Genomic DNA, 12,392 nt, shown 5'->3' with positions numbered 1-12,392 from the left:
TATTGGAGAAGAAGACCAAAGAAGAAGGTTTGATCCAAAAGTTTTTCCAAGGACAAGTGGAAAGTTGTTCGTTGGGCCAAAAAGGGCAAGTCCTAGGTTGTTGGGGGCCCAAAACGTCATCAGATCCAAGAAATTGGATCCAAATTTCGAGAAAGACGAGTTCAACACGAAAATCACTGAAGCCATTATACGGTCCCACATACGGACCGTAGAAATTTACGGTCCATAAAATTAGGAAGCCAAAAAAGTTGCATTCTATTCGTGATTTATGGTTGGAAAATACGGATCGTGAAAATTTTACGGCCCGTAAATTTTGGTTCGTAAATTTGGGCACCTAGAGTCCGAGTTTCCATTCCTATTTAACAGTTGCACTTTACGGTCCGTCAATATTATACGGACCGTATAATTTCACAATCCCAAACCATAAATTTAAGGTACTTTTTCAAGTCCAATTTTCATTTCATCTCAATTCATTTCTCAAAATTTCTTGAGCATTGATTGTTAAGTGATTGTGTCCCTATTCCTTAGGTAGGTAACAAAAGAAAAAAGATTATAGAAATTTCAAAAATTTAGTTATTTCAGATTGATACATTGGATAAATTGAGGCTTCAAGACCCTATTTTCAAGTTATCACCAACCCGGGCCCTAAATTTTAATTATTTTTCGATTTTAGCACTCCATTTTCTTGTGTCTCTCAACTAGTAGCCATTTAGTTGTTGTTCCTACTTGTGTTTACTAGTTCTTATGACCGCATTTCTTTCGTGCTAATTTCTTTCAAGCTTTTCTTCATTTTATTTCATTGAAATTTTATTGGCTCTCGTCCGTTTGCTCTTGAGTCATCCTTCTTTCATCTTCACGAGATTCCATTCTTCCACAAAGTATAAGGAACTGGGTGAATTTGATTGGTTACGTGATTCATCAACAACTTCGAAAGAACACAGAGTGTAGTAAGGTTGAGACTTCATTACGAGTGACGTGAGGCTTTTATTACTAATATTGTTTGCTAGTTATGCAGGTCATCATGTCTACCAAGGAGATAGAATCCAAGAAGTAGGAGATATGCCATCCATAGTAAGTTCATTGGCTATGATCATGAATCAACTATCGGGCTTGACATCGAGGATGGACGGTGTGGATGGGAAGTTGAGTGGTATGGATGAGCGGATAGTGGGAATTGAGAAGACTCGAGCGGATGGTTCGAGTAGAATAGACACTCCCCGTTATCGGAATGAAGATGATGGGGATAAAACACAAGATACGATACCAACCATTACCTCGGGACTAGCACATACATTGTGCAATCCCAACGCCACAAACCACTTCCACGCAAAGAACTCCACCACCCCAAACATCCAACCTTCCACCCCAAAACTCCACATTTCAAAACACCAATCGACAAACCTATCCCCAAGTTTACCAAAACAACCCAAATGAGGCACTCCCTCAAGTAATCTTACAACAAGCACCCCAAGCTCCACCCCAAGCCCAAATACAAGATCCCTTTCATAACCAAAACTAATACCAACGCCAATCCCAATACCCCACTAATGAAGAAGAGTATAATGATTATCCACAAGATAGGTGGTGGGATGATAACCGGCAAGGAGGAAGGCGTGGAGGGATGAATAATCGGGGAAGGGGAGGAAGAGGAGGCTTTGAGAGATTTTCGAGCTATGAACCTAGATTCCAAGGTCATGTAGACTTAGAAAGGGCCTAAGGTTACGAAGACCGAGGAAGATGGCAAGATAATGAGCAGAATTTGAACACCATCAAGGTGAACCCTCCTACTTTCCAAGGAGGTAGCAATCCGGAAGAGTTTCTTGAATGGAAATTGCAAAGTGAGCGCATCTTCCTCACAAACAATGTGTCCGAGGCCTTAAAAACAAAGTATGCCCTTACTCAATTTGAGGGATACTCTTCTACTTGGTGGGAATCCAAGAAGTTACAAAGAGCTCAACAACACATCTATGATCTTCCTACCTGGAACGACTTGATTGAGCACATGGAGACAAGGTGGCTTCCATCCACATACCACCAAGATGCACTCAAAAAGTTTTACATGTTGAAGCAAGGGTTGAAAAGCGTGGAAGCATACTTTGATGAGTTTGAGGATTTGCGGATGAAATCTAAGATATAAGAGCATGAGGAGTACACTATTATAAGGTTTGTAGCAAAATTGAATCAGGACATCTCTAAATCGATGAGGCTCAAGACTTATAATAGTCTTGAAGAGGCATTCTATGACGCATCCAAGGTTGAAGCGGATCTAAAAGAAGAGAGGTCTTACAAGGACAAAATCAAATCATCTTTAACTTGGAACAAAGGCAAGGAAAAGTGGAAGCCTTCCACTTGGGATAAGCCCAAGGGAAACACTCAAACACCTCAAGCCAAATTTGATTACAAAGACAAGGGTGATGACAAGGCTAAAGGAGGTAACAATTCTAACATCAACTATAATCGACCTTCTACCATCCTTAATTTCCAAGGAAGAGGGCATATTGCAAGTGAGTGTCCCAACAGGAGGACAATCACTATAGTAAGGAATGGGTATCGAACTGATGATGAAAATGAGGGCGGGGTTGGTCATGATGAGGAAGGAGAAAGTAGTGAGTGTGAGGGTGATTCTGAGGGAGAAGTAGAGATTAGATATGAGGAGGCCTTAAATCATGCTATTGTTGCTAGGAGATCCATGAGAGCTCTAGCTAGGGAAGAGAGTGACTAAAGGGAGAACTTGTTTTATGCAAGGTGTAAAATTATGGATAAGGTGTGTTCGTTAATCATTGATGGTGGAAGTTGCACGAATGTCGTTAGCCAATCTTTTTTGAAAGTATGAAGTTCCCCACCCGCAAGCACACTAATCCCTATAAACTCCAATGGTTCAATGAATGTGGAGAGATGAGGTTCAACAAGCAAGCTGTTACCAAATTTAGCATTGGCAAGTACTAAGATGAGATTTTGTGTGATGTGGTGCCAATGCAAGCTTGCCATCTATTGCTTGGAAGACCTTGACAATTTGATGTTGATGCCCAACATAGTGGGACAACTAACAAGTACTCATTTGTGGTCAAGGGGAAGAAGTACATTTTTAATCCACTAACCCCTTACCAAGTGAGTGAGGATTATAGAGTGATGAGAGAGCTTTGGGAGAAGTATCAAAAAGAAGAAAATGAGAAGGGTGAGAGGGAGGCCTTGTTGGTCATAGGTGCAGAGAGACCGTCTCAAGATGGTTCCAAGAAATATCTATTGGCCAAACCAAGTAATTGCTTAAAAGAGGTTGATGAGAGACACTTTGTGGTGTGTCTTGTCAACAAACATATTCTCCTAAATGCTAACCAAAATACTATCACTTTGCCTAGTAGTATATCTTCTCTTTTGCAAGAATATGAAGCATTGTTCTCGGAAGAAATGCCCGATGGCTTACCTCCCTTGAGAGGTATTGAGCACCAAATTAAATTTGTACTGGGTTCTCAAATCCCGAACAAGCCGGCATATAGGAGCAATCCGGAGGAAACAAAGGAATTGCAAAGACAAGTAGAGGAGCTACTCAATGTCATGACCCGACTAGGGCCATGACGGGTACTCGGGGCTAACCACCGAGCACCACTCGTCGTACTCATCTTGCGTTCATTCATTAATCTCATGCTTATAATCATAGGAGAACCATTTTCAATTGAAACATATTTACCTTTATATATATAAGCCCTTCGGCTATCAAAATGATATAAATACAATAAGGACATCGTGAGACCATACTACCCACACATACATATCTACGAGCCTCTACTAGAGTACTAGACATATGGACGGGATAGGACCCCGGCGTGCCCAAAATATATGTACACAAAATAATAAGTAATGGCACCTTCGGAACAATGGAGTGCTTTCAAAATCTGCTGATAGCTCCTATGAATCTGGATTACCTCCCTGTCTACCTGTGGCCATGAACACAGCGTCCAAAGAAAAGGACGTCAGTACGAGCATTGTACTGAGATGTAAGGCATAAACAATAACAATACATCAATGAAATAGGGAGACATCAAGTGAAGGACAACCTGTAATTGACGGTCAATTTGATAGAAATAAAGCATGCTAACTCACTTCATAAACATCATCATATCATGTATGCATATCTATATAAGCTGCCCGACCATATAGGTACGGTTTGATCATCATTAGCCCGCGTCCAGGCCTAACCATCTCATGCCGCCCACTAGTGGTGTCTACCCATACCGTCTACACATGGTGTATACGCTGCCAGCCTTAGCGGTGTCTGCCCGGCCATATAGGCGCGATATAATATCATCATCATGTACTCATCATAATGCATGCATAGAAACTCAAAGACAACTATACTTTATCGGGGTGACATAAGGTCGTGAACCCCCGATTCCATTATGGAGCATTCATAAGCATTCTGCCTCACCTTGAAGGAATTAGCATATAAGGTGAGTGTATACAATAAACAACATCAATGGATCATATTTAGAATCATTAGCTTTAGTATCTTTAGACTTAACTCATCATCATCTCTATCATGCTCATGATATATCTCATTTCTGTATCTCAGGTTAAGCTCCTTCTAATCATAGGCTTATAATTGCCAGAATGTAAGAAAGTCATGGGAAAATAGGAGAATTCATGCCATGGGAGTCATGCCTTAGAAGGAAGGAACTAGCCTTACATACCTTTTCATTTAGCAATTCTATTGCTTGATCGTTCTTCTTCAACGCTCACGTCTCTACCTTCAAGAGAGTTCGTATTAACATTAGATAATCGATAGCTTAGCATACTTAACTAAAGCTAGAGAAAATTGGGCAGCATTTACTTTATTTATACAACTTTCCTTGTATCATATATCAACTCCCAAACATCTATAATAACATTCACAACATCATAAGCAACAATCTTCATACACTTATATTATCCACATTTCCCAAATTTCGCTTCAATTCATCCATAATCATGGTCATAGTACACTACTACGTTTACTCGCATATAATGTTTATCCCATGTTCTTAGCATAATTTATAACATGATTATAATAATAACATATCAAGAATCATGACTCATTCCAAACTACTACTAAAAAATGCCACTATTCTCACATTCATGACCCATTTCTATCTACTTCTACAATCTAAGTCATTCAACCTCTCAATACCTTAAACAACATGGAATGATCATAAAACTTACCTTAGATAGTGTGGGAATGAGCCTTGAGTGGAAATACATCACTTGAGCCAAAACCCTAGTTCACTTCCAATGGGATTTCTTGCCTTGGATGAACCCTAATGAGTTTCTTACCCTTGATTCTCTTGGTTTGATGAAGTTGATCATGAATTTCTATTGATTTCTTGTGGAAGAAGGGTGGAGAGCTTTCGAGAGAGTTCTTGAGGTGTGAAGTGAAAAATGAAATGAATTAAATGAAGTTGGGGTCCCTTATATTAATCTTAAAATCTATCCCGACTCGGTTTCACGGACCAACATACTGTCTGTATCTTTTATATGGACCGTATGCCTGACCGTATATTTGGTCCAGTGAAAGTCCCCATTCTGGGCATAACATACGGCCAGTATGTTTTATACGGTCCGTATGTTGGACCATATAATGCCCGGCTTTCCGAAATTCGTTCTCGTCGACTCGTTTGATCTCCAATCCTTATGGAACCTCCGTAACACTTATTTAACACCTCATTAATAATATAAGGGACTTTATAATTCTTCTCCAAGACATTACTAAGTCACCATTAACTTGTTACTCGTAAATCTCTTCTGATACATAACGTATACCTTGCCTTTCTTGGCAAACTTTCTTCTCTTACCTCGAATGTCTTTGAAATGTCAATTAGGATCATCTAATGTTATTTATTACCTATTGAAACATCGTATACTTCGTTCCCTTCGTTAGTCTATTCATTGCGCATCAACGAAAAATTTTCCGAGGTGTAACACTCAAGAAGGGTCTAGTCAAGGAGCGCCTTAGTCCTTGTGTCGTACTGGTGATTCTTGTCCCAAAGAAAGATGGCACTTGGAGGATGTGTATTGATTGTAGAGCTGTTAACAAAATTATGGTAAAGTATCAACATCCTTGTTATACACCATATTTTTGCACGTCGGATTATTTGTAAGCTAATCGATATACGTTTAAGGACGAGATTATTTTTTGGGATATGAGACAAGGGCTTTTAAATCCCTGAATTTTAATGCATGCACGATTGCTTGTAAATTTAATTGGTGTAGAAATATAAGTGGAGATTAGGGATCAATTAACCATGATTATATTATTAAGTGGAGATTAATGATTAATTAAGCTAATTAAGACCACAAAGTGGGCCCCCACGACACATGGCGGAATTTGATTGGTGTTGGGGGAAATTGGACACATGTCATAAGGATGGACACGTGTCATAAGGGTGGACACGTGTCCACTTTGTAGGCACCATATATAGCCATGACTTGATGACTAAGTCATCAATTATATCTCATTTTCAACTTGGCAAAATACAACTTAGAGAGAGGAGCTCTAAGCTCTAGAGGGAGAGAGGGTTCGGCCATGGCTATGGCATGGCTTCATGAAGCTCACGGCCAGCCATGGCAGTCCCTAAATAGCTCACGGCCATCCCCCCTACACCATTAAATTGTTAGATTTTCAAGTTCAATTGGAGGAAGAAATGAGAGAGGAAGCTCGCGGCCATGGTGGATAATGATATTTTGTCTCTAAGGTAAGATTTAATCCTTTTCTACATGTTTTGGAGATGGTTTGAACTTGCTATAATTGGTGGTGGATATGGAATTGAATGCAAGAATGGTGTATGTTGATGTTGAGACTTTGTTAGGCCGTGTAGGGGCTGTTTTAATCTAGCCACGGTAAATTAATTTTAATTAGTATTGTTGTTGTGTTGTCATGGAGAAAATGATGAAAGTAAAGGGGTTTGATGATTAAAAATGGAGTTATATTTGTTTAGTGGGCTGTTCTTGTTGAATTGAGGGATTAAGGGTTAAGATTATGTGTTGTGTTGTTGATCTTGTGAAATTGGAGGACTAAGTGTCATTAAGACTTGTGTTGTGTTGATTGTAATTGACGGGCTGCTTTAGGACTTGTTGTAATGTTAAGATAAATTTTCTTGCGTATAAGGGCTGAAGCCGTTGTTATGTCGTTGCTAATGTGAATCACTAACTCAATAAGAAAGGAATGTATAAAATATCGTATGCGAAACGTATGTGTGATGTTTTGGAGTATCCTCGGATCTTGTTTCGACTGGTTCTTAATGCGATAACTTAAACGTGCTTGGGTTGTTGCTATGTTGGTTGTATGGTTGGCGTAAATGCGAGGAAATTGAGCGATATAGGTGAAGTGCTGCCTAATTGTCTGGAAATAAGTTACTAACGTTAAAGTACGTTTTATGCCATTTAGTAGCTTAACTATAGTCTTGACGTCTTAATATAGGTTGAGATATTTTTGGCAACGTGTACATATCGAGTCATGGATTAAGCGCCAAAGGTATGTAAAGCTAACCCTTCTTTCTTTTTGGCATGATCTTTATGAAACAAATAGACGATGTATATATATGACTCCAAAGAAGCTCCTATTCTTAGAGCCACTAGGATGGCTAATGTTCTTGACTTCGAGAAGTTATTTCATTATGTCTTGATACATGTATATGATTACAGAAGTTCTATTTTAATATAATCCGTAGTGACATTCGAAAGGTACTTGATATGAATATTGTCTTGATTTTCCAATGATGGTTCATTTTGATTATCTTATTGAGTCTCAGATATGATTTAATTTGCATATGGTTTCTCACTACTCTACTCGTGCATGCCTCAATACATCTTTCACTGAGTCCCGGCCCAGGATACGTTTTCATGCACAGTTTCACTGCATTGTTCACCGAGTCCCTCACTAGAGGGCCGGGATACGGTATATATATATATATGATGGTGTTATGATGTGTTTATGGCGCCAAGGATGGTATGTGGTGATCTTATTCACCGAGTACCATAATGGGCCGGGTATGATATATGATATTGACATGCATGATTTATGTTTCAAAAGGCAAGTGTTTTGGTATTCTGGATATTATACTTGTCTCCTGTACTCTCTACTTTAGTATGATTCTCTTTACTGTATTTTATGCTTTATATACTCAGTACATATTCCGTACTGACCCCCTTTCATCCGGGGGGGGGGGGGGGGCTGCGTTTCATGCCCGCAGGTACAGATAGTCGGTTTGGTGACCCTTCAGCATAGGACTTCTACTCAGCTTTCTTGGAAAGATCCGTTGTTCCGGAGCCTAGACTTTTGGTACAGATCTTATGATGTATATGTATATGTTTATCCAGGGGTACGGCGGGGCCCTGTCCCGTCATATTTCGCTATCGATACTCTTAGAGGTCTGTAGACATATGTGTGGGTTGTGTATAAGTTCTGTTCAGCTGTATCTATACGATGTGCTATGATATGATGTTCGTCTGTAGTGGCAGCCTTGTCGGCTTGCATATTGTTTTATGATTTGATTATTTGTGACTCCTCAGGAGACAGTTTATCTGGATATATATATATATGTGACGACGTTATGGACCTTGGAGTTCTTTTGCAAGTTTCCATATTGTTCTTAGATTCAGTTTAACTATATCCAATAGGTACGTATACGAGTGTCCAGGTCGGGCACTAGTCATGGCCCACGGGGTTGTGTCATGACAATCCTATCCCTATACTTGATGACATGTTGGATGAGCTTTGTGGCTCAAGTGTGTTTTCTAAAATTGATCTTAGGAGTGGCTATCACCAAATTCGTATGAATCCGGGTGATGAATGGAAAATGGCCTTTAAGACCAAGTTTGGTCTCTATGAGTGGCTTGTTATGCCATTCGGCCGAACCAATTCACCTAGCACTTTCATGCGCTTAATGAACCATGTCTTAAAACCCTTTATCAATAAGTTTGTTGTTGTCTATTTTTATGACATTCTTGTGTATATCAAATCTATGGAAGAACATGTGAGCCATTTGAGGCAAGTCTTTGCTATTTTGTTGATTGAAAAATTATTTGCTAACATCAACAAGTGTGCTTTTGGGGTTGATAAAGTAGTGTTCTTGGGTTTTGTGGTGAGTGTTAATGGTGTTGAGGTTGATGAAGAGAAGGTGGAGTCCATTAAAACATGGCCAACTCCCAAAAATGCATTTGATGTAAGGAGTTTCCATGGGTTGGCAAGTTTCTATAGAAGATTTGTGAAGGGCTTTAGTACAATTGCCTCCCCAATGACCGAATTGATCAAAAAGGATGTTCCTTTTGTGTGGGGAGATGAGCAAGAAAAGGCATTCCAAGAATTGAAGTCTATGTTGAGTTCGGCACCTTTGTTGCAATTGCCGCATTTTGAAAAAGACGTTTGAAGTAGAGTATGGTGCTTCCGGAGTTGGTATAGGTGGTGTTTTGATGCAAGAAGGCAAACCATTGGCTTATTTTAGTGAGAAGCTTAAGGGGGGCATCATTGAACTACTCAACCTATGACAAAGAGTTGTATGCACTTGTGAGGGTCTTGACCATTGGCAACACTACTTATGGCACAAAGAGTTTGTGATTCATTCAGATCGTGAGTCTTTGAAGCATTTGAAGGGCCAATCCAAACTCAACAAAAGACAGGCCAAGTGGGTAGAATTGATTGAAGCTTTCCCTTATGTGATCCGTTACAAAAAGGGTAAAGAAAATGTGGTGGCGGATGCTTTGTCTAGAAGGTATGTCTTTCTCAATACAATGACTTCTAGAATGATGGGTTTTGAGAGCCTTAAGGGATTCTATTCTCAAAATCCCGACTTTAAGGCCATATTTGAGGAGTTGACCCAAGGGAGGAGGGTCAATAGGTTCCAACTTGTAGATAGGTTCCTATTCAAGGATGGTAGAGTTTGTGTTCCAATGAGCTCATGGAGAGAATTGTTCGTCAAGGAAGCGCATAATGGTGGAATGATCGGCCATTTTGGGGTGGCCAAGACACTTGACATCTTGAATGAACAATTCTATTGGCCCAAGATGCTGCATGATGTTGAAAAGCTATATGGTCAATGTTTGGAATGCAAGCAAGCCAGGTCCAAGACTCGGCCCCAAGGTATGTATACTCCCCTTCCTAATCCTATTGGCCCTTGGATAGACATTTGTCACACCCCAATCCTGATAGGGTATGATGGGCACCCGACCCCTTACACAGAGCTGAGCGAACCAACTGGTTCTCGTTACGTTCATAACCTCACTGGACTCTTAAATCACGAAATGTAATGCATAATGAAAACCTATCAAAACCATTCTTTTCGTCGTTCTCAAATCAAGTAGAATCTGTAATTATATGGGATTTGTAACATAATGCATAATGGTACGTCAGCTTGCAGAGCCGCTTACAAGACTGACATACTATATACGTTACTCTGCCTGCAAAGTCTCTAACATAAATCAATATACCATAACGTAGATACTCTGTCTCGGCAATACTCCGGAAGGAAATGGTGCTCACCAATCCAGCTGGAACATCTACTAAGATATCCTACACTCATCTGTATACACCTGCGTGGCATGAAACGCAGCGTCCACAAGAAGGGACGTCAGTACGAGCAATGTACTGAGTATGTAAGACATAAAATACAATAAAGAGAATCATAACTAGAATAGAGATTTACCAGAAACAAGTATGACTTTTAAAAACATCAATACACTTGCCTTGTGAAATGAAAATCATGCATATCAACATCATATATCATATATATATATATATAACGAGTCCCGGCCCTCTAGTGAGGAACTCGGTGAATAGAGTCATCATATGCCGTCCTGGCCGCCATCCCCGTATCATCACATCATCATGTCATCATATCATCATATACATATACATATAACGTGTCCCGGCCCTCTAGTGAGGGACTCGGTGAACAATGCAGTGGAGTACGCACGAGAACATGTCCTGGCCCGGGACTCAGTGAAGGAAGTAATGACAGCATGCTCGAGCAGAGTAGTGAGAAACCATATGCATTTAAATCAATCTTTGGACTCAATAGATGATGTCACGACCCAACCCCGTGGGCCGCGACCAGTGCCCTAGCTGGGCACCTATACGTACCCGATACCCAAATTAGCATATTAACAAAATAATATAATAATAATATTAGTGGACGCTACAGAATTTAGCATAAAAAGCAGACTTGGCACACATAGGCCGATAAGGCCATCATAGAACAAAGTATCCCAAACATATGTACAGAACCCACACAGATATATCCACAGACCTCTACAGAACATATCATAATCATAAGACGGGACAGGGCCCCGTCATACCCAAAACAATGTACATATCCAGATAGCAGTGACAGACTGTACCAAAAAGTGGGCTCTGAAGAAGAGAGCGCCCCAAAATAGCAGAAGTGGGATCCTAAACAGATGGATCAGCGAACCTGTCGTCTGTACCTGCGCGGCATGAAAACCCAGCCCCCCCGAAGAAAGGGGGTCAGTACGAAATATGTACTGAATATGTAAAGCGGAATCACAGAAGTCAAATCATAATGATTTCAGAAAATGAGTACAAAATCCAGAGTGTCAAATGCATATTTCCAAAACAGACATAATGTGTACAGAAACATATGTCATATCATATCCGGTCCCTGCCACGGGACTCAGCAGACAGAACGTGGCCACCCTCCCGACGCTGGTGCCACAATACAGAGGAATCAGAAAAACGGGCGTGACCCCGTATCATAAAATGTCATATCAAAATGGCCATAACAGATCAGATCAGAATAGGCGGACATGGCACATCATACTCCACAGACCCATGTACGCGTATACCTGCCCCCTCACATCGGGACGCGGCGAACAATGCAGAGAATCATGCTTGACAACATATCCTGGCCCGGGCTCAGTGTGGGAAACATTGGGACATCCACGAATGGAGTAGTGAGAAACTAATGCAATTTAAAAATATCATAAATGTTTTCAAAGACTTGATGAAGCGTATCAAAGCCAAACAGATCCAATGGAGTCGGACGGGATCATAATAAATGCATTTCGGATATCATAATAAATTACAGAAGTATAACTTTCCCGAAGTCATTCCGGGTTTCAAAATAATTTATAAGATTTAATAGAATATTTAAAACAATGTTTATTAGGCGATTAGTATGATAGTCAAAACATTTCTTTCAAAAATCGCCTAAAAAGGAAGCTTTAGTACATTAAGGGCAAAACCGGGAATAGTGGGCCCGCCTCGGGACAAATAAGGCGGCGGGCTCAAATTATACCCTCTAAGCTTATGGTGTCACCTAAAAAGGTTCTACAGATATTCCATCAATTTTCAAGTGATTTAAAGCAAAATTTCATAATTCCAAGAAATAGCGCATCAAAATGGTTCAATT

The 12,392-nt window shown here is 40.1% G+C and overlaps 1 protein-coding gene across 1 annotated transcript; it reads left to right on the top strand.

The window, feature by feature from the left end:
* The first annotated feature begins 8,990 nt into the window (after window positions 1-8,990).
* LOC132637520 (uncharacterized mitochondrial protein AtMg00860-like) lies at window positions 8,991-9,395 on the top strand. Its single transcript, XM_060354598.1, has one exon. It carries the CDS (start codon window positions 8,991-8,993, stop codon window positions 9,393-9,395), a length of 405 nt encoding a protein of 134 aa, XP_060210581.1.
* Window positions 9,396-12,392: the final 2,997 nt, after the last annotated feature.

This window comes from Lycium barbarum, chromosome 4 (assembly GCF_019175385.1).
Source record: "Lycium barbarum isolate Lr01 chromosome 4, ASM1917538v2, whole genome shotgun sequence".
Classification (NCBI taxonomy): Eukaryota; Viridiplantae; Streptophyta; class Magnoliopsida; order Solanales; family Solanaceae; genus Lycium; species Lycium barbarum.
The sequence above is the reverse complement of the archived record's forward strand: the minus strand, read 5'-3'. Positions and strand labels throughout refer to the sequence as shown.